The sequence below is a fragment of the Salvelinus sp. IW2-2015 genome, linkage group LG33, assembly GCF_002910315.2.
Source record: "Salvelinus sp. IW2-2015 linkage group LG33, ASM291031v2, whole genome shotgun sequence".
In the NCBI taxonomy this organism is placed as follows: domain Eukaryota; kingdom Metazoa; phylum Chordata; class Actinopteri; order Salmoniformes; family Salmonidae; genus Salvelinus; species Salvelinus sp. IW2-2015.
This window is the reverse complement of record NC_036872.1, coordinates 25,056,057-25,083,107: the sequence shown is the minus strand read 5'-3', so window position 1 is coordinate 25,083,107 and position 27,051 is coordinate 25,056,057. Positions and strand designations below refer to the sequence as shown.

The 27,051-nt window shown below is 43.5% G+C and overlaps 1 protein-coding gene across 2 annotated transcripts; it reads left to right on the top strand.

Annotated features, from left to right (window-relative positions):
• The first annotated feature begins 226 nt into the window (after positions 1-226).
• Positions 227-26,609, top strand: LOC111957680 (poly [ADP-ribose] polymerase tankyrase-1). 2 transcript variants are annotated; one of them, XM_023978606.3, is made up of 28 exons: positions 227-739; positions 1,720-1,944; positions 2,382-2,477; positions 2,775-2,811; positions 2,943-3,018; positions 6,920-6,940; positions 8,464-8,558; positions 8,702-8,768; positions 8,911-9,097; positions 13,348-13,469; positions 13,813-13,904; positions 14,098-14,176; positions 14,387-14,558; positions 14,850-14,929; positions 15,074-15,219; positions 15,498-15,663; positions 15,914-16,133; positions 16,486-16,595; positions 16,940-17,128; positions 20,746-20,986; positions 21,756-21,838; positions 22,001-22,121; positions 23,478-23,575; positions 24,383-24,457; positions 24,951-25,056; positions 25,250-25,436; positions 25,640-25,796; positions 25,991-26,609. In XM_023978606.3, exons 1-28 carry the CDS (start codon positions 292-294, stop codon positions 26,075-26,077), a joined length of 3,783 nt encoding a protein of 1,260 aa, XP_023834374.1. In that variant the 5' UTR covers positions 227-291; the 3' UTR covers positions 26,078-26,609. The 2 variants fall into 2 exon arrangements, with proteins under 2 accessions (XP_023834374.1, XP_023834377.1); XM_023978609.3 differs by lacking the exon at positions 6,920-6,940.
• The last annotated feature ends 442 nt before the right edge of the window (positions 26,610-27,051 follow it).

Below are 27,051 nucleotides of genomic sequence, written 5' to 3'. Positions count from 1 at the left end.
AAACGTATAATTGTGTGTTATTCGTTTAAGCAGGCTGTGTTTGTCTGTTGTTGTGACCTAGATGATCAGATCAAATTGTATGACCAATTTATGCAGAAATCCAGGTATTTCCAAAGGGCTCACATACTTTTTCTTGCCACTGTACGTACGCACACACACACACACACACACAAACACACCTCGCTTCGTGAGAAAAAAAACGCCACCTGCTGGAGAAGACAGATTTTGGGCCGATTTATCATTCTCGCTTCGCCTCTTCCTCTCTAGTCTGACTTGAGAGCTGCTGCGAAAATGGCGGTGTCTCGTCGCTCATCGCAGCAACAACAGGGCAACCTGCTATCTCCGCCACGAAACGGTTCTCTTTCGGTAAGTCCGCCGGGCTCTCCCTCGCTTGATCTTGTGACAGCGACGTTAGTGCCTCCGGATGGTGAGCGTGGATGCAGCACGGGCATGGAGAACCCTTCGGCCTCCCCGGATCTTCAAACCTCGGCCCTCAGCAGTGGGAACAGCACAAGTCCGACCACAACAACCTCCGGCGGGGGGAGTAGTAGTGTCTCGAGCCCGGGTTCAGGAGACACGACCCCTGGCGACGGTAGTGGGATCGGTGGAGCTTTCAGGGAGCTATTTGAGGCCTGTCGGAATGGAGATGTGTCCCGGGTGAAGAGACTTGTAGACTCGGTGAATGTGAATGCGAAGGACATGGCTGGACGGAAATCTACCCCTCTGCATTTCGCTGCTGGTTAGTTAAGATAGCGCTAATAAGCTTTGTTTTTGTGTTGTCAGCGCGAGCTGGCAGGTTGGAGTGTTTTCAAACATCGCACGGTGCTTGTGAAAAATATCAAAATGTTGGTCTGCCACGACGAGAATGGATAACTAGTTATTAGTTAACTACTGTACTGTAACTAATTACGAATGCTCATTTAATTTGCTGCTGTTAGTTAGCTAACTACTTTGCCAAGATCAAGGCCCATCGAAAACAGCTAGCTTAGTTGGCTAACWAGCTAATACTAAAAACAGTTTGGCACACAGACCGATAGGGACAGAAGGCCTCAGCCTTCGTTGTTACTAGCTAAACGTAAACAAAAGTGCATTTTTGGGTGTTTCTCAAGCTATTCCGTGGTGAACCCCAGAGTGTACTTTTTGGTTCCAACCAAGCACTAACACACCTTTGGTTCACTAAATCAATAGTTGCTTACCAGCTGATTTGTTGAATCTGTTCTGTTGCAGGGCTGGAACCAAAATATGCATACCTTTTTTGGCATTCTAGAGCAGGGTTTCCCAAACTCTGTCCTGGGGCCCATGCAGGGTGCACTCATTGTTTTTGCCATAGTATTACACAGCAGACTCAAATAACCAACTCTTCAAGCTTTGATTATTTGAATCAGTAATGTAGTGTTAGGTCAAAAACCAAAACGAGTTTGGGAAACCATGTTCAAGAGGAACTGCTAAAAAGTAGTTTGGTGGTTGTTATTATGCTCTGTTATTATTATTTTTTAATTCATGAACTGACATTACATTTTTTGGGGGTAATTTAACCTTTATTTAACTAGGCAAGCCAGTTTAAGGACAAATTGTTATTTACAATGACTGCCAAACCTGGACAATGCTGGGCCAATTGTGCGCCGCCCTATGGGTCTCCCAATCACGGCCGTATGTGATACAGCCTGGATTACTGTCACCCTGTATGCACTGACCATGTTTTGTCTGTCATTGTGTCAGGTTTTGGCCGGAAGGATGTGGTTGACCACCTCTTACAGACAGGAGCTAATGTGCACGCCAGAGACGATGGTGGCCTCATCCCCCTGCACAATGCCTGCTCCTTTGGCCACGCTGAGGTGGTCAGTCTACTGTTGTGCCAAGGTGCAGACCCCAATGCACGGGACAACTGGAACTACACACCTCTGCATGAGGCAGCCATCAAGGGCAAAATTGACGTGTGCATCGGTAAGGGTGGATGTCAAAAATACATTGTCTGAAGATGGAGGGTGACATGCACATCCTAAACTTAAGAATATCTGTACTTCGCTAAAAATGAATACTCTGATAAATGAGAGGCCTGCACATGGAATATTGCTGTTCCCAGTGCCTTGTTACTGCACCCAAATATACAGTTTTGTGTCTTTCAACACTCTTAAACCCTGGTAATTTGTCCAGGAAATGTTATGTTGACAATATTCAATCAATCAAATTTACATCAGCAGATGTCACAAAGTGCTTATACAGAACCCAGCCTAAAACATCAAAAAGCAAGCAATGCAGATATAGAATTGACTTTACTAAGGTGATTTATTATAGGTATGTTAAAGTACTGTAAACTGTGCAAGGTATAAGACTATAATTGAATTCAAATAATGAAACTTTCCTATGTCTCCTTCACACAGTGCTTCTCCAGCATGGCGCTGATCCCAACATCCGTAATACGGACGGCAAGTCTGCTCTGGATTTGGCAGACCCCTCCGCCAAGGCTGTGCTCACCGGTGAGTTTCATACAACTACTCCCTTTCAGACAGTTCTCTCCCCCATTACATTGGGTACGTTCCTATGGTGTATATTGTATTTTACGTGACTGCAACTATAATGACCTGGGCCCGCTTTCCCAAAAGCATCTTAAGGCAAAATTAATATTGGAACCATAGGATCCTATCGTTCTAACGATTAACTTAGCCATAAGATGCTTTTGTGAAACTGGGCCCAGGACTGTAACCTTTTGTCTGAATCATGGCTTGTCTTGACTTGGATCTCTGTGCTGTTCTAACCTGATATTTTGTATTCAGGTGAGTATAAGAAAGATGAACTCTTGGAAGCGGCAAGGTGAGTATCTTTATCGACTTGTTTCATTGGACTGATCTGTTTGTAATATTAGGCTACCTACCACATCTTTAATTATTTTCTAATACAAAATATTTTCTCTCTCTTCTGTTCTCTTATGAACTGTGCTACAGGAGTGGCAATGAAGAGAAGCTGATGGCACTATTGACCCCACTAAATGTCAACTGCCATGCCAGTGATGGCCGCAAGGTAAGAAGGATATCGCCTCCACAACATTACATGCCCACACGTTATATTAATGTTGTATGATATTGTAGCATATGCTTGATTTGTTCTAAAGATTGGTGTGACCAATGGCAAGAAAAGTCTGGAGAGAGACTGTGTTTTCAGCCTACATTCCAAAACAAAGTCACTTGTGTAGGGATTAAAAACACCATCTCATCCTAGGCGGATTATTATATGTAGGACACTATGAAGAGGATTTGTCATTGGATTTAGGCAGGGGACGCTTTAACTTGACTCAACTTCTGCCCAGGCCATATTCTCTATATACTGTACTGATTTAACAGTGATATCAATATGGGTTTTTCAGATTTTTGACCTAAAGGGTACCCATCTGTCCAAATATTTTCTGTGATCGTTGTTGAAATGTAATCCTTTTCATTGTATATAAATGTATGTTACCCTATTTAACCATTCCCTGTGTGCAGAGGGTTCATTTTGGTACAATGTTTTTGTAAAAAAACAACAACTGTTTAATGGACTATGGATAATTAGTATTTTTGTTCCTACTCCTTCAGTGTTTAGCTATTGCTCCAAATCGATTTTGCAGATGGATTTTCGTAGGAAATATTTTCACTTTTATTTGGGTCCCTCAGTTACCCCTTAATTCTAGTAACACTGATCCTCGGTCTTCTGCACATCAAACATTTGCTATAACCAAGTTGTCGCCAATATCGATCAAATTTTCCTATCAAAGCTGTTATTTGAATATACTAGCTTGAAGCTCTCAGATCTTTGTTTTTGAATAGTTGGTCATGTTTATCACATCATTAATATTCTATCATGTAGTGCAGAGTTTCCCAACCCTCTCCTTGGGGGTTGTTTTGTTTTAACCCTAAACTGGCACACCTGATTCAATTAGTCAAAGGAGTGATGATTAGTTAACAAATTTAATCAGGTGTGCCAGTTTAGGGTTAAAACAAAAATGTGAAACATCTGGGGGGGTGGGGTGAGGACAGGGTTGTTAAACCATGATGTTGTGCAGTGATTCCCAACTCTGGTCCTTGAACTCCTAACAGTAAAAAAAAAWATATATATATTTGTGGCCCATGACAAGCACACCTGATACTACTTGTCAACTAATCATCAAGCCCTTGACAAATTGAATCAGGTTTTCAAAAATGTGCTGTTGGGGTACTCGAGGACCGGAGTTGGAAACATGGATTGCAGCGTGTATATTTTATGGAAATTCAATTTTAGCTTAATGCATTGAATCTCTAGAACTTTCACTGACCACGTTTACATGCACACTAATATCTCATTATTCAGGATACTCATGTATTGTTTGAGTTGACGCATATAAATATCATATCCCGTTTACAATAACCTGAAAAGGCTTGTATCCTGGTTATGAGAAACCTGGATAAGTTGCCTGGGATTTGCTGATCTTAGATGGGATACTGTGGCATGTAAACATCTTATCCCATTTACTGTTGTTTTTCACAGTCTGTGCAGGCTCAGTTTCACATTTCATGGGTGTTGGGCGATGTTTTCTTCTCATTGTCAAACAAATCACTTCAAAATGTAGGCTACCTGCGGAATTCGATCAACCATAATTCCATAATTTATTTTGCTGATACTCTGTACTGAACTATATAGCCTACTGGCTATATAGCCTATAAGTTTCTGCTTATAATTTCCAACATTTGGTAGGCCATTTTGTTTGTCAACTATAGTTAGATACATGCAGCTTCTCTTCTGTCAACGTATTGCACCAGAAGACTAAATAAAGTAGTGCTCCCCAGAATGTCTTGCATCGATAGAATTAATGCATTAGTAACCTGGTTAACATCGGTTAAGTTGTCTGTTTCGTTTAGGAACTGAGGAGAATATGCAATAACTCAAACACTGTAAAGATTGGTCCTGTGCAAAATGTCCTAATGTCATCAGTTTGACCGGTTTTAAGGAAATGTAAAGCTGAGGACTATGAAACACGTTTCCGATAAGACTTCAGTTCGTCTTGGTTGAAATACTGTCTGCTTGCGTAGGTGTCGAAGATGACAAAGTCATTCGCATTTTCTTGAGATGCTGAAAGAAATCATATTTTCCTGTTTGAGACAAAATTAACATTTGTTGTATAATTTTACTGCAAAAAATGCATAATTCTGCAGGAGTTAATATGAAATTACGCTACATGTGAGGTTATAGTCCTACAGTCCGTGTCCATATTTCAGTTACTATTCCATTTAACCCCTATGAACTTAAATTATGAATATTTTGTTCATTCATAGATACAGGGATACTCGTGAGTGGGATATCGAAGGTGAAAGGTAACGGCTTATCCCGAAAAAGACCACTAGTGGGATATTTTATTTATTTATCCGTTATTTTACCAGGTAAGTTGACTGAGAACACGTTCTCATTTGCAGCAACGACCTGGGGAATAGTTACAGGGGAGAGGAGGGGGATGAATGAGCCAATTGTAAACTGGGGATTATTAGGTGACCGTGATGGTTGAGGGCCAGATTGGGAATTTAGCCAGGACACCGGGGTTAACACCCCTACTCTTACGATAAGTGCCATGGGATCTTTAATGACCTCAGAGAGTCAGGACACCCGTTTAACGTCCCATCCGAAAGACTGCACCCTACACAGAGCAGTGTCCCCAATCACTGCCCTGGGGCATTGGGATCTTTGTTTAGACCAGAGGAAAGAGTGCCTCCTACTGGCCCTCCAACACCACTTCCAGCAGCACCTGGTCTCCCATCCAGGGACTGACCAGGACCAACCCTGCTTAGCTTCAGAAGCAAGCCAGCAGTGGTATGCAGGGTGGTATGCTGCTGGCTATGAGCTACTATCCGGAATACTGTGCACATGAATGATTTGTGGTAATAGGATGGTTGTTTAGGATTATTTTAATCTTTGAATTGTTATTAGCTGTTGATGAGTTTAGTGTTTGGATCAGAGGATATTGTGTTTCACCAGAGCACTCCTCTCTCTACTCAGGGTGTCATGACTTGACAATTAACTTCAGTCTGAGGAAAGTGTACTTAAAGTCAAGGCTCTACTTTGCATTGGTAATTGTGGAATAGTATTGGCTCATTAGTAATTGTATTTACCCCTCGTCTTGTTTGGCACCCGTTGTAATTATTCAGTTTATTCAGTTTTTGGCAATGACTTCTCTACTCATGAGAATGCATTGGGCATTCTCATGAGTAGAGAAGTCATTGCCAAAAAGCTAGAATCCATCTCTGAGTTGGCAAGAAACCATATCTTTCTCCTTTTCATAATTTTGAATAATGCATAATCTAGAGTCTATTGGCTAGGATGAGCAGTATTTTTCTGTCATCATAATTCACTCTGGCTAACCAGGTCCATAAAGTGTATATTTTAAAATCCTACTCATTATTCTTTGACATTTAGGTTTTCCAAGCACATTACCTTGTTCCTAACTGACATTTAGGAAATCCTCAACAACAACAAAATGTTATCATAACTGCGTTTCCTCCATCTGTTTTGTTTGGGTTTATATGAATGGGCCGTTTTGTTAAGAAGACTCTTGGGCACACTGTGGTGACAACAAAGCACTCACTGCCTGCACCTCCTGTGTGCCTGTGCCAGTCTGAGGACTTGTGTGGGTGTAGGATAAGCACTTTGGCTTTTCCCGAGGGGATAACCAGGGAGCCTGTATGCCTTATTAAGAATAATACGGCACAACAGTGAGAGTAGTCACATTTCCCTAAAGCTGTGTACTCATTGTACCTGGTGTCACTGAATTTATATGAATGGTTAATTCCGGTGTGTTTCTCACTTCACTTTAAAGGGTGATAGGCTAAAAGTATTCTTTTTTTGCTGTGAAATAAAAATACTAAAATTTTGTAATTTTTTGTTTTGTTTTTTGTGTGACTCTGGCAACATTGTCGATCAGTCAACATCCCAAAAAATGCTGGTAAGTTTCTCGATAACTGCCACCTGATTGTTGCACTGTTGTGATTTGTATTTTTTCTTTAATCCTTGTTTTATTTGACCAATACGCTGGCTCTCACTTGTAATTGCGCATCATGGAAATGGGTCTACTGGTCACGTTCATATTTCCCGACCCAATGCTCCTGTCCTGTGAATATGTGTGGGTGGGTATATGTGTGCCAGACCTGGGTTTAAATAGTATTTGTTGTCTTTCAAATACATTAGCTGTGCTTGATTTGAGCTTTCCTGCTGCAATGGTACGGATGGAATAGTCCACAAAGTGGACTACCAAAACCATGTCCATCAAGCACTCCAGCAAGGCTCAATCACATGCTGAAAGGATTTAAAAGAAAACAGATGGGCCAACCTACTATTTGAACCCAGGTCTGGTGTGTGTGTGGTGGAGGTGAGTAAGTGATTCTGAGGCCACGGCCCGCTTCGCTCGTTGGTTTTGGAAAGGAGCTCGAATATACCACATTGCCTGCTTTTCCAGAGTGCCACCCTCCCCTTTATGCACTCCTAACTACTTTACACACTCCCACCTCTGCTAAGTTTCAATCACTTCTTTCTCTTCAATCAATATATTTATTGTAGGACTGTGACTTTTCTGTTATGGTCACATGTGCATGTCTGGATGCCTGCACCTGCATTTTGTCAATTGATTCTTGTACTATATTGTATGTTTGTGATTTGACACTGTCCGCTTGTCACGTCTCGTCTTGAATGGGTCATATTCCTTGGTTGAAGAAAAAATATAATTCCTCATCTTTAAGTGCTGTGTCGTCGTTGCTGCTCATGCTTTTTGTATTATTCGATTTCTTTCCGTGTGATTGCCTTCATCAAACATGAATGATATTGTTAGTCTGTCCTGTCTGAGTTGTTCAGTGGTCTTATTTTGTCTTGATACCTACCAGTGCATGAATGCTACTGTTTCTTCCTTTCTGTCCGTGAGGTAAACTGTTGCTAAACTCTTGGGTGGAAAACTATTCCACAGCTTTGTGTACACTAACATTATTATGCTTGGCTCACAAAGGCACTATGTGATTTGGAATGGCCAAACAGATCTACGCAACATATTTTTATGAATAAACAGATTCAAACCGTAGCCATCTTTTTAGCCTCCTGTATATTATGTTTAGGAAGGAAGGGGTCTAGTTGAGGGACAAGTCAGATTTCCATTTTTCATAACTTGTTTGAGGTAAGCAAGCGTTAGTGTGCGGCCTAAGAAATATATTTTAAGATTGATGATCTGAGAGTTCTGTCAGACTTACATAGACAGGGCGGTTGAGAACAGGCTGATTTTGTTTTGGTGTGTAATAGTCAAGAACCATTCTGATCTTGCATCCTTCCACCATTCAACTGCAATGAGAACTCAGACCGCTCGTCCATGCAATTTGCTTCCTAGCATAATCAGCCATTCACTCTCTCTGGCTCCCTGAAGGCAGTGTGTTCTGATGTGCATTGACTCTGAGCTCTGTGTGTCTAATGACATGTCCTCTGTTCCAGTCCACCCCACTGCACTTGGCGGCTGGCTACAACCGAGTCCGTATTGTCCAACTACTGTTGCAGCACGGGGCAGACGTACATGCCAAGGACAAAGGGTAAGACCAAACTCAATACAGTCCCATTGAAGGCCTGTTTTCCACTGTTTCTTCGTCTAAGACCATTCTCAGCTGAGAAGCGTCTCAACCACAGATTCATAGAATACAAGAACTGTTCATTTGAATGACTATCTCTCTGGCAGTGGCCTGGTCCCTCTCCACAACGCCTGCTCCTATGGACACTTTGAGGTCACAGAGCTTCTGCTCAAGGTAAGGGCTCTAAAAGATTCTAGTTCATTTTACAAAATTGATTTCTGTAGACCCGTCATTGATGCCCCTTTTAATTAGACAATTGTAGAATGTTGGTTTTATTGATGGAGAACAATTAATAAACTCTCCTGTCTGTCTACAGCATGGAGCGTGTGTGAATGCCATGGACCTATGGCAGTTCACTCCTCTCCATGAGGCTGCATCTAAGAACCGTGTGGAGGTGTGTTCGCTGCTGCTGAGCCATGGTGCCGACCCCACCCTTCTCAACTGCCACAGCAAGAGCGCCGTGGACATGGCCCCCACCCCCGAACTCAAAGAGAGACTAACCTGTGAGTTCATTGGGAGACTGGAGAGAACACGTGCATACATACGTGCATACATATATGGATACAGTGGCAAGAAAAAGTATGTGAGCCATTTGGAATTACCTGGATTTATGCATAAATTGGTCATCAAATTTGATCTGATCTTCATCTAAGTCACAACAATAGACAAACATAGTGTGCTTAAACTAATAACACACAAATTATTGTATTTTTCTTGTCTATATTGAATACATCATTTAAACATTCACAGTGTAGTTTGGGGAAAGTATGTGAACCCCTAGGCTAATGACCTATCCAAAAGCTAATTGGAGTCAGGAGTCCGCTAACCTGGAGTCCAATCAATGAGATATTGGAGATGTTGGTTAGAGCTGCCTTGCGCTATAAAAAACACTCACAGAATTTGAGTTTGCTATTCATATTCCATGCCTCGAACAAAAGCGATCTCAGAAGACCTAAGATGAAGTATTGTTGACTTGCATAAAGCTGGAAAGGGTTACAAAAGTATCTCTAAAAGCCTTGATGTTCATCAGTCCACGGTAAGACAAATTGTCTATAAATGGAGGAAGTTCAGCACTGTTGCTACTCTCCCTAGGAGTGGCCGTCTTGCAAAGATGACTGCAAGATCACAGCACAGAGTGCTCAATGAGGTTTAGAAGAATCCTGGAGTGTCAGCTAAAGACTTACAGAAATCTCTAACATGCTGACATCTCTGTTGACAAGTCTACGATACGTAAAACACTAAACAAGAATGGTGTTCATGGGAGGAKAGCACAGAAGAAGCCACTGCTGTCCAAAAAAAACATTGCTGCACATCTGAAGTATTCTGTGGACAGATGAAACTACAGTTGAGTTGTTTTGGAAGGAACACACAACACTATGCGTGGAGAATAAAAGGTACAGCACACCAAAACATTTTTGTATTTTTATTTCACCTTTATTTAACCAGATAGGCTAGTTGAGAACAAGTTCTCATTTACAACTGCGACCTGGCCAAGATAAAGCAAAGAAGTTCGACACACACAACAACAGAGTTACACATGGAATAAACAAACATACAGTAGAAAAAGTCTATTAACAGTGTGTGCAAATGAGGTAGGATAAGGGAGGTAAGGCAATAAATAGGCCATGGTGGCGAAGTAATTACATTATAGTAATTAAACACTGGAATGGTAGATGTGCAGAAGATGAAGGTGCAAAGGAGCAAGATAAATAAATACAGTGGGGATGAGGTAGTTGGATGGGCTATTTACAGATGGGCTATGTGCAGTGATCTGTGAGCTGCTCTGACAGCTGGTGCTTAAAGCTAGTGAGGGAGATATGAGGCTTCAGTGATTTTTGCAGTTCGCTCCAGTCATTGGCAGCAGAGAACTGGAAGGAGAGGCGGCCAAAGGAAGAATTGGCATTGGGGGTGACCAGTGAGATATACCTGCTGGAGCGCGTGCTATGGGTAGGTGCTGCTATGGTGACCAGTGAGCTGAGATAAGGCGGGGCTTTACCTAGCAGAGACTTGTAGATTACCTGGAGCCAGTGGGTTTGGCGACGAGTATGAAGCAAGGGGCAGCCAACGAGAGCGTACAGGTCGCAGTTGTGGGTAGTATATGGGGCTTTGGTGACAAAACGGATGGCACTGTGATAGACTACATCCAATTTGTTGAGTAGAGTGTTGGAGGCTATTTTGTAAATGACATCGCCGAAGTCAAGGATCGGTAGGATGGTCAGTTTTACGAGGGTATGTTTGGCAGCATGAGTGAAGGATACTTTGTTATGAAATAGGAAGCCGATTCTAGATTTAATTTTGGATTGGAGATGCTTAATGTGAGTCTGGAAGGAGAGTTTACAGTCTAACCAGACACCTAGGTATTTGTAGTTGTCCGCATATTCTAAGTCAGAACCATCCAGAGTAGTGATGCTGGACGGTCGGGCAGGTGCGGGCAGCGATCGGTTGAAGAGCGGAAGGAGAGTTGTTTGGCATTGAAGCTCGTCTGGAGGTTAGTTAACAGTGTCCCAACTGTAAAGTATGGTGGAGGGAGCATCGTAGTCTGGGGCTGCTTTGCTGCCTCAGGGCCTGGATAGCTTGCTATCATTGACAGAAAAATTGTTTCCCAAGTTTATCAAGACATTTTGCAGGAAGTTGAAGCTCAACAAATGTTGGGTGATGCAACAGGACAACGACCCAAAACACAGAAGTAAATCAACAACAGAATGGCTTCAACAGAAGAAAATACACCTTCTGTAGTGGCCCAGTCAGAGTCCTGACCTCGACCCGACTGAGATGCTGTGGCATGACCTTAAGAGAGCAGTTCACACCAGACATTCCAAGAATATTGCTGAACTGAAACAGTTTTGTAAAGAGGAATGGTCCAAAATTCCTCCTGACCGTTGTGCAGGTCTGATACGCAACTACAGAAAACATTTGGTTGAGGTTATTTCTGCCAAAGTTATTAAATCCAAGGGTTCACATACCTTTCTCACCCTGCACTGTGAATGTTTACACAGTGTGTTCAACAAAGACTTGAAAACGTATAATTGTTTGTGTTATTAGTTTCAGCAGACTTTTGTCTATTGTTGTGACCTAGATAAAGATCAGATCAAATTTTATGACCAATTTATGCAGAAATCCAGGTATTTCCAAAGGGTTCACATACTTTTTCTTGCAACTGTATATACACACACACCACGCATTCGTAAAGTATTCAGACCCCTTCCCTTTATCCACATTTTGTTACATTACAGCCTTATTCTAAAAAGGTTTAAATAAAAAAAAATACCTCATCAATCTATACACAATTCACCATAATCACAAAGCAAAAACGTTTTATTTTTTGCAAATGTATTACTAATAAAAATAAAAAAACGTAATTACATGAGTATTCAGAACCTTTGCTATGAGACCCAAAATTGAGCTCAGGTGCCTCCTGTTTCCATTGATCATCCTTGAGATGAATTGTTTGGACATGATTTGGAAAGGCACACACCTGTCTATGTAAGATCCCACAGTTGACAGTGCATCTCAGAGCAAAATCCAAGCCACGAGGTCGGAGGAATTGTCCATTCAGCTCTGAGGCGGGATTGTATCAAGGCACCATCCCTACGGTGAAGCATGGTGTGAGGATATTTTAAGGGCGGCGGGGACTGGGAGACTAGTCAGGATCGAGGGAAAGATGATCGGAGCAAAGTACAGAGAGATCCTTGATGAAAACCTGCTCAGGACCTCAGACTAGGGCGAAGGTTCACCTTCCAACAGGACAACGACCCTAAGCACACAGGCAAGACAACGCAGGAGTGGCTTCGGGACAAGTCTCTGAATGTCTTTGAGTGGCTCAGCCAGAGCCCGGAATTGAACCCGATCGAACATCTCTGGCGAGACCTGAAAATAGCTGTGCAGCGACGCTCCCCATCCAACCTGACAGAGCTTGAGAGGATCTGCAGAGAAGAAAGGGAGAAACTCCTCATACAGGTGTGCCAAGCTTGTAGCGTCATACCCAAGAAGACTCGAGGCTGTAATCGCTGCCAATTTTGCTTGAACAAAGTAATGAGTAAAAGGTCTGAATACTTATGTAAATGTGATATTTCAATTCTTTATAATTAAAAATTCTCCCCAAATTCGTGGTATCCAATTGGTAGTTAGTCTTGTCTCATCGCTGCAACTACCGTATGGACTCGGGAGAGGCGAAGGCCATGCATCCTCCGAAACACGACCAAACCAAGCCGCACTGCTTCTTCCGCTTAACCCGGAAGCCAGCCACACCAATGTGTCGGAGGAAACACCGTACACCTGGCGACCGTGTCAGCGTGCATGCGCACGGCCCGCCACAGGAGAACCTAGAGCGCGATGGGACCAGGACATCCTTGCCGGCCAAACCCTCCCCTAACCTGGACGATGCTGGGCCAATGTGCGCCGCCCGATGGGTCTCCTGGTCGCGGCGGCTGCGACAGAGCCTGGACTTACACCAGGATCTCTAGTGGCACAGCTAGCGACCTTGATGCAGTGCCTTAGACCACTGCGCCACTCGGGATGCCCTCAGTTCTTTATTTTGTCTGATTATTTCCTTTTTCATTATGGGTTAATGTGTGTAGATTGAGGCAAAATAACTTCCGAATGCACTGTATACATGTGCACACTTTTTATACCTGATAATGAAATTAACATGTGCACAGACTACTCTCACAATTCACAAAGACTATATACAGATGAGAATGTCTGCGTGGGCCCATGGCTTTTCTCACATTTCAATCTCCTTTCCGCCATCCAGATGAGTTTAAAGGTCATTCACTGCTCCAGGCAGCTCGGGAGGCAGACATGGCCAAGGTGAAGAAGACCCTGGCTCTGGAGATCATCAGCTTCAAACACCCACAGACAAATGAGACAGCCCTGGTGAGATCATCCCTGTTCCTTCTGGCTGATGCTCAATGTCACAGTGCTGACATCTAACGTTACGTCATAATCAACAGCTATGGATGTCACAAATGGCACCCTATTTCCTATATAAAAAGTTATGGGCCGTGATCAAAAGTAGTGTACTATATAGGGAACAGGGTGCCATGTTGGACGTATCCTATGTCTGTCAGAATACATTTGTGTAACATACATAACCTTGCTCCCTTTGTGACATGCATGACCTAGGATGACCACTATAAAAACAAGCACAAAACCTGAGAAGGCATTCACACACGCTCCATACAGTGATTTCATTGAAGGTGTTGTCCTTCTGTTTCAGCACTGTGCCGTTGCCTCCCCTCACCCCAAACGGAAGCAGGTGACAGAGCTGCTGCTGCGTAAAGGTGCCAACATCAACGAGAAGAACAAAGAGTAAGACACCATGTCCCTGTTTCCAATAACATTGTATCGGAGGGGTGCCCCCCCCCCCCACCAAAAATAGTTTGGCATCTATTGGTTTCAATTGAGAATGTTGGCTTGTTAAACTGCAGAATGAAAATCCTATGAGGCTGATTCCAGCACAAGTAAAGCGATACCTTTGTCTCTGTCTCTCTTCTGTCTGTAGCTTCATGACGGCCCTGCATGTTGCGTCTGAGAGAGCACACAACGACATCCTAGAGGTGCTGCAGAAACATGGAGCCAAGGTACACACTGCAGGCTTCTTCAGTCTCACAAATACCACTTCATTTAATTTATCTTGTCATATCTCTCTCACTGGCTCACAGCCTCCATATCTGATAACTTCACCCAAAAATATTTTATGAAATACGTGTATCACATTTAGTTTTGAGTCTGTTGCTGTTTGTCACTGACTATTCCCTCTGTCCTTCTCCCTCGCTCCTCCATTCCTCCAGGTGAATGCGGTGGACACCCTGGGTCAGACGTCCCTCCACAGGGCAGCCCTGGCGGGCCACATCCAGACATGCAGACTACTGCTGAGCTACGGGGCTGACCCTGCCATCGTCTCCCTGCAGGGCTTCACTGCCTCACAGATGGGCAACGAGGCCGTGCAGCAGATCCTCAATGGTACAGTAGTAGAGCGTCTTGGGTTAAATACAAAGATTCTCTTTTTATATTCTACGCTCTACATTGGGATTGACAATGGTGCCTGTGTGCATCTAAGATGTTTTATGAACTTGGATGAAAGCTGCATTACGTACATACAGTATGGCCTTTAAATCTAGCCTATGCAGTGATGGTAAGTTAGCAGGATGTATAACAAAGAAATTATCGACTATCTTGCCCATAAATATTACATAGTGCTTTGTCAAATTTCCCAGTATGTTTTATTTCATGATGTTGGTCCATTTCATACAGAAAATGTTCCAACTCGTAACTCTGACGTGGACTACCGGTTTCTGGAAGCCGCTAAGGCTGGAGATTTGGACACTGTGCAGGTAAGTTGATCAGCTACATCGTCTCGGAGTCATGAATTCAATCACGTTACATGCATCAACCATCGACCTACCATCATGAATCCAAGATGTCTTCCTCTGTCACTTTTGATATTCTGTCTATGTTGTCTCGTCTGTGTGTTGTAGCAACTGTGCACTCCTCAGAACGTGAACTGTCGGGACCTGGAGGGTCGTCACTCCACCCCTCTGCACTTTGCTGCAGGCTACAACCGTGTGGCCGTGGTGGAGTACCTGCTACATCATGGAGCTGACGTACACGCTAAAGACAAAGGGTACGTGTTGTTTTACTAGTCCACCCTACTACCTCTGTCTTCCTTACTGTCTTTGCTGAGACTTTTGCTTTCACTTCAGATAGTCAGCAAAAAGGCTTTCACTTTGTATTGAATACATATCTTTACATTTGCTTTCATTCTACATTGAATACCTCTTTATCATTGGATTACATTTTGCATTCAATACATACAATACTTAAACTTTAGTCATAGAATTACATTATTTATAGGATCTCTGTGCTTTTACTGGTTTAACTAGTCTTTTGTCTGTCCTGCAGTGGTCTGGTGCCCCTCCACAATGCCTGCTCCTATGGTCACTATGAGGTGGCTGAGCTGCTGGTCAGACACGGGGCGTCAGTGAACGTAGCTGACCTCTGGAAATTCACCCCTCTCCACGAGGCTGCTGCCAAGGGCAAATACGAGATCTGCAAACTGCTGCTCAAGGTTAGTCTAGCTGTGCCTTTCATATCAACTTTCAGAAATGATCAGGTCGCAAAGGCATAAGGCTATATATACTGAGGCAAACGGAAGTATTTATTGTGATAGCTTTTTATAGACTTTGCTCAAAGCGCCAAAGTGTCTCTGTGTAGCTATGTGTATAGCTAAAAGAGATTTTCAGCGCCAGAACAAAGTATTTAACTTTTTTAATTTTTTTTATGTATATTCAAGATTATGTATTTGTGTGTTTCTTCAGCATGGAGCAGACCCCACCAAGAAGAACCGAGACGGTAATATGCCTCTGGACATGGTGAAGGATGGAGACACGGACATCCAGGACCTGCTAAGAGGAGACGCTGCCCTGCTGGATGCTGCTAAAAAAGGCTGTCTGGCTCGCGTCCAGAAACTCTGCAGCCCAGAGAACATCAATTGTAGAGACACACAGGGACGCAACTCCACTCCCCTGCACCTTGCAGGTACTGTACCTACCAGAATCAATTCATGGAATCAATCAATCAATACATTTTCATATTTTATAAAGCACTTTTTACATCAGCAGTTGTCACAAAGTGCTTTACAGTTACCCAGCCTAAACCTCAAATAGCAAGCAAAGCAGTGGAATCAATTTATTGAATGGCAAATGTGGAACCCAGACACAGACTTTTACCACCCAAACAGGCAACTCATTAAACCCTGGACACTTTGATAATTTAGAGCTATACTATTACTTTGACACATTACATAAAGATCTTTCATTCATTGTTTTTTTGTAAGGTAGACTGCCATGTTGTTTCATGTTGTCATCCGTCTTGTTTCCCACCTCTGTAGCTGGCTACAACAACCTGGAGGTGGCGGAGTATCTCCTGGAGCACGGGGCTGATGTCAACGCACAGGACAAAGGAGGCCTCATCCCCCTGCACAACGCTGCCTCCTACGGGGTGAGTCGGCACAAATATTACGCCAGGCCGCGGAAGACATTGTACATGCTGTATGGTTTGGCCTAACGTTTTATAACATAGACAATACATAAATACCTATGCTATGTAACAGCTTGGATGATGACTCAGAAGATATTGTTTGGGTTACAAAACCTTATAGAAAATCCGTACAGCAAATATAAGGACAAAACACCCACACTGTGATGAAAGTGACCTTGTGGAAAGCTTAAGATATGTAACAGTGGATGTCATCAGTTTCTGGTCATATCGTGTTATTAATTTCGTCTCTCCTCTCATCTGCTACTCCTATCCTCTGCTCCTCTCCTGTCTCTTCTCTCCTACAGCACGTGGACATTGCTGCCCTCCTGATAAAGTTCAACACGTGTGTGAATGCTACAGACAAGTGGGCCTTCACCCCCCTCCATGAGGCGGCTCAAAAGGGCCGGACCCAGCTGTGTGCTCTCCTGCTGGCCCACGGAGCAGACCCCACCATGAAGAATCAGGAGGGACAGACGGCACTGGACCTGGCCACGGTAACACACCTTGATCTCTTACTGTTAGAGCAGCTAGCAATGCCACAAAATGAAGTGTTGTTTTTTTGCTGTTACTGGCAGACATTTGCTCAAATGGCGAAGGTGCATAAAGATAGGAATTCAGATATGACTCCATCGTTTGAACACTATCCACAGTTTAACTACGACGTGCGACGTAGTTCTGATTTATTGGCAGATTGAACCATCTAATTTTTCTTTTTTTCCTAATTGCCGCTGTCTTGGAGCTAGAATTGGGATCATGTACAGTGCATTCGGAAAGTATTCAGACCCTGTGACTTTAAAAAAAAATGACGTTACAGCCTTATTCTAAAATGTATTCAATCATTTTTTCCCCCTCATCAATCTGCACACAATACCCCATAATGACAAAGAAAAAAACAGGTTTGTAGAATGTATTAAAAATTAAAAAAACATAACGTATACATAAGTATTCAGACCCTTTGCTATGAGACTCGAAATTGAGCTTGGGTGCATCCTGTTTCCATTGATCATCCTTGATGTTTCTACAACTTGATTGGAGTCCACCTGTGGTAAATTCAGTTGATTGGACATGATTTGGAAAGGCACACACCTGTCTATATAAGGTCCCACAGTTGACAGTGCATGTCAGAGCATAAACCAAGCCATGAGGTCAAAGGAATTGTCCGTAGAGCTCCGAGACATGATTGTGTCGAGGCACAGATCTGGGGAAGGGTACCAAAACATTTTTGCAGCATTAAAGGTCCCCAAGAACACAGTGCCCTCCATCATTCTTAAATGGAAGAAGTTTGGAACCACTAAGACTCTTCCTAGAGCTGGCTGCCCGGCCAGACTGAGAAATCGGGGGGGAAAAGGGACTTGGTCAGGGAGGAGATCAAGAACCTGATGGTCACTCTGACAGAGCTCCAGAGTTCCTCTGTGAAGATGGGAGAACCTTCCTAAAGGACAACCATCTCTGCATCCCTCCACCAATCATTCCTTTATGGTAGAGTGGCCAGATGGAAGCCACTCCTCAGCAAAAAGCACATGACAGCCCGCTGGGAAAGACTCTCAGACCATGAAAAACAAGATTCTCTGGTCTGGTGAAACCAAGATGGAACTATTTGGCCTGCATGTAAAGCATCATGTCTGGAGGAAACCTGGCACCATCCCTACGGTGAAGAATGGTGGTGGCAGCATGCTGTGGGGATGTTTTTCAGCGGCAGGAACTGGGAGATTAGTCAGAATCGAAGGAAAGATGAACGGAGAAAAGTACAGCGATCCTTGATGAAAACCTGTTCCAGAGCGCTTAGGACCTCAGACTGGAGTGAAGGTTCACCTTCCAACAGGACAACGACCCTAAGCACACAGCCAAGACAACGTAGGAGTGGCTTCGGGACAAGTCTCTGATTGTCCTTGAGTGGCCCAGCCAGAGCCCGGACTTGAACCCAATCGAACATCTCCTTGAGAGACCTGAAAATAGCTGTGCATCGACACTCCCTATCCAACCTGACAGAGCTTGAGAAGAATGGGAGAAACTCCCCAAATACAAGTGTGCCAAGCTTCTAGCGTCATACACAAGAAGACTTGAGGCTATAATTGCTGCCAAAGGTGCTTCAATAAAGTACTGAGTAAAGGGTCTGAATACTTAGGTAAATGTTATATTTCAGTTTATTTTTATACCTTTGGAAACGTTTCTAAAAAACAGTTTTGTCATTATGGGGTATTATGTGTAGATTGAGGATAAAAAAATATATAATTTTTTTTTAGATTAAGGCTGTAACGTAACAATGTGGAAAAAGTCAAGGGGTCTGAATACTATCTGAATTCACTGTATACTGTGCTAATGTCCATACAAAAAAAAGAGTAWCGATACATTTCGGTGAACATGGCAAATGAGCCGTTTGTTATATGAGTACATGGGGGGCCGCCGTCTTTATGCACCATACCATAATACACTGCTCAAAAAAATAAAGGGAACACTTAAACAACACAATGTAACTCCAAGTCAATCACACTTCTGTGAAATCAAACTGTCCACTTAGGAAGCAACACTGATTGACAATAAATTTCACATGCTGTTGTGCAAATGGAATAGACAACAGGTGGAAATTATAGGCAATTCGCAAGACACCCCCAATAAAGGAGTGGTTCTGCAGGTGGTGACCACAGACCACTTCTCAGTTCCTATGCTTCCTGGCTGATGTTTGGTCACTTTGAATGCTGGCGGTGCTTTCACTCTAGTGGTAGCATGAGACGGAGTCTACAACCACACAAGTGGCTCAGGTAGTGCAGCTCATCCAGGATGGCACATCAATGCGAGCTGTGGCAGAAGGTTTGCTGTGTCTGTCAGCGTAGTGTCCAGAGCATGGAGGGCTACCAGGAGACAGGCCAGTACATCAGGAGACGTGGAGGAGGCCGTAGGAGGCAAAACACCCAGCAGCAGGACCGCTACCTCCGCCTTTGTGCAAGGAGAGGCAGGAGGAGCACTGCCAGAGCCCTGCAAAATGACCTCCAGCAGGCCACAAATGTGCATGTGTCTGCTCAAACGGTCAGAAACAGACTCCATGAGGGTGGTATGAGGGCCCGACGTCCACAGGTGGGGGTTGTGCTTACAGCCCACACCGTGCAGGACGTTTGGCATTTGCCAGAACACCCAAGATTGGCAAATTCGCCACTGGCGCCCTGTGCTCTTCACAGATGAAAGCAGGTTTACACTGAGCACATGTGACAAGACGTGACAGAGTCTGGAGACGTCGTGGAGAACGTTCTGCTGCCTGTAACATCCTCCAGCATGACCGTTTTGGCGGTGGGTCAGTCATGGTTGGGGTGGCATTTGTTTGGGGGGCGCACAGCCCTCCATGTGCTCGCCAGAGGTAGCCTGACTACCATTAGGTACCGAGATGAGATCCTCAGACCCCTTGTGAGACCATATGCTGGTGCGGTTGGCCCTGGGTTCCTCCTAATGCAAGACAATGCTAGACCTCATGTGGCTGGAGTGTGTCAGCAGTTCCTGCAAGAGGAAGGCATTGATGCTATGGACTGGCCCGCCCGTTCCCCAGACCTGAATCCAATTGAGCACATCTGGGACATCATGTCTCGCTCCATCCACCAACGCCACGTTGCACCAACAGACTGTCCAGGAGTTGGCGGATGCTTTAGTCCAGGCTGGGAGGAGATCCCTCAGGAGACCATCCGCACACCTCATCAGGAGATGCCCAGGCGTTGTAGGGAGGTCATACAGGCACGTGGAGGCCACACACACTACTGAGCCTCATTTTGAACCTTGTTTTAAGGACATTACATCAAAGTTGGATCAGCCTGTAGTGTGGTTTTCCACTTTAATTTTGAGTGTGACTCCAAATCCAGACCTCCATGGGTTGATAAATTTGATTTCCATTGATCATTTTTGTGATTTTGTTGTCAGCACATTCAACTATGTAAAGAAAAAAGTATTTAATAAGAATATTTCATTCATTCAGATCTAGGATGTGTTATTTTAGTGTTCCCTTTATTTTTTTGAGCAGTGTATATTCTTAACATTTTCCCCATTTTATATATTTTGACACACTTAGCAGAAACTAGGGATTTGGTCCACAGCCATATGGTTTTGCCATCTAATTATGTCCTCCTCTCAGGCTGATGACATCCGGGCCCTGCTGATGGATGCCATGCCCCCAGACGCCCTGCCCAGTTGCTTCAAGCCCCAGGCCACAGTGGTCAGCGCCGGCTCGGTCATCTCCCCGGCCTCCACGCCCTCCTGTCTGTCTGCAGCAAGCAGCATTGACAACCTGGCCGGGCCCCTCAACGACCTGGGGGCCGCAGGGACATCCGGGGTGGCCGACGGGGCTACGGGCTCCGATAGGAAGGAGGGAGAATGTGAGTAGAGAGAGAGAGAGCCAGGAAGGAAACTGGGGCCGGGGTTTTAGCATGAAGCTGATATTCTACTCGTTTTGATATTCTTGAAGATTCAACAGCTCCGTCAACAGCTTTGACTCACTGGTTGAAGTCTAACATGCTGACTAGACCAGGCTCTGGCGTGCGCCATCGCACACATGTCGATTTTTGTCCAGTCACACCAGACGTGATCAGGACATGCAGGTTGAAATATCAAAACAAACTTTGAACCAACTACATTAATTTGAGGACTGGTTGAATCTCATTAAACATTCATGGCAATTTTGCTTGCTAATTTGTCCTGGGATATAAACATTGGGTTGTTATATTACCTGAAATGAGCTATGTTCTCTACTCCAACAATTAATCCACATATAAAAGGGTAAACCTAGTTTTAGTTTTCTAGTCTCTCCTCCTTCAGTCTTCTGACTTTATATTGGTTGGCAACCAACTTTAAGGTGCATTACCACCACCGACTGGAGTGTGGATTTCAGTTCATCTTTCAATCACCCATGTGGATATATGCTCCTAAAAACCAATGTGGAAATGGGAGAGGCGGGACTTGCAGCGCATCAAGCGTCTCAAATAGAACCAAGTTCTATTTTGGCACGTGGCTATGCAGACGTGTGTGTGTGTGAGCAGTTTGGATAAAATGATTGAAAAACATGTATGTGGTCAGCATGTAAATCAATACAGATGAATCAATGTGGCCCATTCATTTCAGATACTGAATCTGCTCTTTGTATTCCAGTGGCCATGTTGGACATGAACATCAGTCAGTTTTTGAAGAGCTTGGGTCTGGAGCATCTGAGGGACATCTTTGAGAGAGAACAGGTGAGTGTTTAATGATTGAGTTTTATGCTATATCGTAACTTATTTAATAGGGCATCTAATTAGTCTGACATTTCATGTGTCTTTTTCCCACTCTTGAAGTAGCTGTTGTCATGACACAGTTTAGGATCCCTGCTCTGTATTGAATGTCCTGTTCTCTCCCAGATCTCTTTGGATGTGCTGGCTGACATGGGTCATGAGGAGCTGAAGGAGATTGGGATCAACGCCTATGGCCACCGACACAAACTCATCAAGGGAGTGGAGAGGCTGCTGGGAGGACAACAAGGTCTGGACCAATTTTCCCTCAAAAGATATTCGCCACTGAGTAAATTTCAGGTCTGCTGAGCGCAAACTTGAACTTTGTGAAAATTCTGTGTAACTTCCAGCGCACATTTACTGTGAACACTGAGGCTGTACCTGCTTTAAGTTATAGTTTTAACAGTGGCCAAGTAGGCTACTGTAGCTATTTGATCATAATGTAGGCCTACCAGAGTGGAGACAAACAATGGAGAAAATACATCCCATAACATTTTAACATGGAAATAGCTGTTCTATCATTCAGCCAACAGTAACAGTCAATATGTGGTGCTCAATGTAAGCCTACGTTCCATGAGACTTTTGGAAAAAACATGCAGGGCTTGACATTAACCTGTTTATCCACTTGTCCTTCAGACAAGGAGGTGACTGAAAATGTTGTTTGATGCAAGAAACCACTTTACAAAATAAAATGCATTATTTTTCCCATACCATTTATTACAGCGAATCAGACAAATTATGCTAGCTACCCTCTGCCTATTGGCTACTTAACTTATTCAAGCCTGTCTCAAAATACAACACGACCCCTTAACATAAAAAAAAGCTTTTTACCTGACTTGCTTTTCAAAGTTTTGTGCTCTTGTAGGAAGAAATCACTCCCCTCACTAACTAGCAAAAGATATTAACAAAATGTGCACACGTGACTACATGCAGCTCCTGCTTTGATCTCAAAGCAAGCACATCTACTCACGACCGCTCATGCTGTAAATGGTCCAGATCCATATATGGCAATGGTCTATTTGCATATCGGTCTACTGCAGCTCTGATTGGTTACGCTGCACTGGGCTGAGTCTTGTGCATCAATGCAATAGAATCCTACTCCGATGCGTTCTGCKTACAACAACATTTCTGGCGTAGTTTTGCATACGAAGTCTTTCATAGTTTGTTTTGTTGCGGTATGTTGCATTTAAAGTGGCTAATATTGTGTTGATTCGATCATAATTGCCACAGTAAAGGGAAACATTGATAGTGTTTACTAACAGAGAAATCTCAAGAAAATTGAGTGAAGTTCAATCTTGTGCTTCTTTCCGTGGGCTGATATTTCTTTTGCCCGGCAGTCTCGGAGCGACTGCGCGAGGGAACATTGGTCAGGACATTCCCGAGAAATCTCTGAGGAGCTGATGTGGCTTTTCCCATTTATTGCTGCCTCAAATACTTAGACTATTCCTCCTATTCCTGGAATGGAGATTCTCTATTGAAAGTTATTTTTAGTCCAGGACTAGACCTAATATACGTGTGGGAAACTGGCACTGAAAGTATAGGTGGGAAGCCAACCCAATGTATAACCAAGTATGAGTGCGTAACAAGTTATTTGTTTGTTCTCCAGGTGCCAACCCATACCTGACATTCCACTGTGCCAACCAGGGCACGGTCCTCATTGACCTTGCCTCTGACGACAAGGAGGGACAATCAGTGGAGGAGGAGGTGGGTACACCCATACAGAGAGTGATACACTGAGTGTACAAAACATTAGGAACACCTGCTCTTTCCATGAGACTGACCAGGTGAAAGCTATGATTTGTTATTGATATCGCTTGTTAAATCCAATTCAATCAGTGCAGATGAAGGGTAGGAGACAGGTTAAATAAGGATGTTCAAGCCTTGAGACAATTGAGACATGGATTGTGTTTGTGTGCCATTCAGCAAGACAAAATATTTGTGCCTTTTGAACGGCATATGGTAGTAGGTGCCAGGAGCACTGGTTTGAGTGTGTCAAGAACTGCAACACTGCAGGGTTTTTCACGCTCAACAGTTTCCTGTGTGTATCAAGAATGGCCCACCACCCAAAGGACATTCAGCGAACTTGACACAACTGTGGGAAGCATTGGAGTCAACATCGGCCAGGATCTCTGTGGAATGCTTTTGACACCTTGTAGAGTCCATGCTCCAACAAATTGAGGCTGTTCTGAGGGCAAAAGGGGATGCCACTCAATATTAGGAAGGTGTTCCTAATATTATGTACACTTGTGTATAATGTATACGTACATACGTATTCTATTTGATTCTGTGAGTTGACCTCATCACACTGGTCTGTATGCTGATAAAAACGGAGCCTTTAACAACACTGATCCACAGCATCCTAATGAAGCTGAGTGAAGGTTCTGTACCAACTGTCGCTCAGGGGAGAAAGAGTACCATGTTAAGAGAAATCTAATAATTCTGTGATATTTTTATTTGTATTTTTACCTGTTTTAAGACGTTTCATGTATGTTTTTCTTCTCTCTGCTCCAGATGCAAAGTACCATCCGAGAACACAGGGATGGAGGCAACGCAGGAGGTGTGTTCAGCAGATACAACATCATCAAGGTCAGCTTTACATTATATTACAGTACTACACGCTCTACTCTACATTTGTTCATAGGATGGATCTCTTTGAGATAGAAATATACCCATATCTTCAATTTGATACCATCCTCGATCAGTTATTGGTTGTTAAGAATGCACTATGGCAGGGGTCGGCAATAGGCGGCCCAAAACTTGCCTGCAAGTGGATTATTTAAAAAATATATATAATTTAATAAGAGACGTGTTTTTAATGTAATCAACGTATTAAATTACTGTTATTTTCAAATTGTCTCTTTTTGGGCTTAGTTGTGGTCAGTTTGCAGTGTACAAATTATTATAATTATGTTCCGGCCCCGATCATCCACTCCGACAAAATTCAGCATCGGGCTGAATATAGTTGCCTACCCCTGCACAATGGTTTCAGGAATTTTGATCCCATCTTTTGAAAAGGAAGGAAGATTAGAAGTTATTAGTATTGCTGCTATAGTTGATTCCTGTCTGTGTGTCCATGCAGATCCAGAAGGTGGTCAATAAGAAGCTGCGAGAGCGATACACACACCGCCAGAAGGAGATCTCCGATGAGAACCATAACCACCACAATGAGCGCATGCTCTTCCATGGTAACAAGACATATTCCATATTACAACCTGTTTTTTTATTTTTTTAAACCACGCTTCTTATTTCAACAACAAAAATGTCTTAACTGATTATCACTAGAGAAATGTTAACCCTGTGTCATTATTATTATGTTATTTTTTTTACATTTCATTCGTATTTCACATTGTTCTTGTTTCATGTCTTTTGGTTCTCCAGGTTCTCCGTTCATAAATGCCATCATCCACAAAGGCTTTGACGAGCGGCATGCATACATCGGAGGGATGTTTGGAGCAGGGATCTACTTTGCTGAGAACTCCTCTAAGAGTAACCAGTATGTGTATGGCATCGGGGGCGGCACCGGATGCCCCACTCACAAAGACCGCTCCTGTTACCTGTGCCACAGGTGAGACATGATTGATGGAAAGAACACATATTTAGGTGAATTGAGGGTTTACCTCTATTACTCATGAATAGACTTTTGCCAAACTAGTGGCTCTCTCTCAATCAATTAATCCATCAATCAATCACGGCTTTCATCAGAGCTATGATAATTGTGAAACCTCATTACTGAACCATTATTTGACCCCGGTTCTCCGTGACTTCCAGGCAGATGTTATTCTGCCGTGTGACCCTGGGGAAGTCCTTCCTCCAGTTCAGTGCCATGAAGATGGCCCACGCCCCCCCTGGACACCACTCTGTGATTGGTCGGCCCAGCGTCAACGGCCTGGCCTACGCAGAGTACGTAATCTACAGAGGGGAGCAGGTGAGACTTAAATTGAATACTATTTTATTTATCCCCTCCAAGTCCAGGCAGAAGTTTTACAAATTAGGGGCTGGTTTCCCAGACAGATTTAAGCCTAGACCTGGACTAAAGCATCCACAATGGAAAATTTGCTTTGAAATCCAGTACTGATTATTTGCTCTTATTGCTCTTCACTGTCTCATGTTTGTTGGCAGGCCTACCCAGAGTATCTCATCACCTATCAGATCCTTAAGCCGGAGAGCACAGCCACGTCTGCTGCAGGAGAGGATCAGAAGTCCTAGTCCTGCGCCACCAGACCAATCTTTCTCTCTCTCACACTCACACACACATATTCTCCTGACCCACAACATTATTGTAATGCCTAAACCTTTTTCAGACTTGAGTTCCATTCTTCTTGTCCAGTAACAGTAAACTGGACAGATGACATTAAATATATTGTAATATACTGTAATATATTATGAAATGTACTGTAATATATTTATGCAATAAGGCCCGAGGAGGTGTGGTATAGGGCCAATATACCATGGCTAAGGGCTGTATTCAAGCACTCTGTGTTGTGTCGTGCTTAAGAACAGGCCTTAGCTGTGGTATATGTCCAATATACCACAGCTAAGGCCTGTTCTTATGCGCAACGCAGAGTGCCTGAATACAGCCCTTAGCCATGGTATATTGGCCATATACCACAAACCCAGAGGTGCCTTATTGCTATTATAAACTGGTTACCAACCTAATTAGAACAGTAAAAATTGTTTTAATCTTAACCGTGGTATACGGTTTGATATGCTACGACTTTCAACTAATCAGGATTCAGGGCTCAAACTACCCAGTTTATAATTAAGTAGTAAGGCACGAGGAGGTTTGGCATATGGCCAAAATACCTAGGCTACGGGTTGTTCTTAAGCACGATGCAAAGCAGAGTGCCTGAATACAGCCCTTAGCCGTGGTATATTTGCCATATACCACAAACCCCCAAGGTGCCTTATTGCCATTATAAACTGGTTACTAACCTAATTAGAGTAGTAAAAATTGTATTTGTCATACTGTGGTATACGGTCTGATATACCACGGCTTTCAGCCAATCAGCATTCAGGGCTCGAACCACCCAGTTTATAATATTAAATTTACTGTTGTATATTATCTCCTGCTTGTGGTGATAGTCTTTCAGTTTCCTTTGCATTGGCTGCATGTATTGACAGGTGCATGTATGGCCAATATTGGGTGTGGGTTCCCCACTAGCTACCCTTGGAGAGTGGGT

Bases quoted from the DNA above. Each gene is read 5' to 3' on its own strand.
- LOC111957680 (XM_023978606.3), top strand. From the start codon at position 292: ATGGCGGTGTCTCGTCGCTCATCGCAGCAACAACAGGGCAACCTGCTA. The intron at 6,941-8,463 runs GTAAGTTTCTCG...CCTCTGTTCCAG, and splicing joins CAACATCCCAAAAAATGCTG to TCCACCCCACTGCACTTGGC. The intron at 9,098-13,347 runs GTGAGTTCATTG...TCCGCCATCCAG, and splicing joins ACTCAAAGAGAGACTAACCT to ATGAGTTTAAAGGTCATTCA.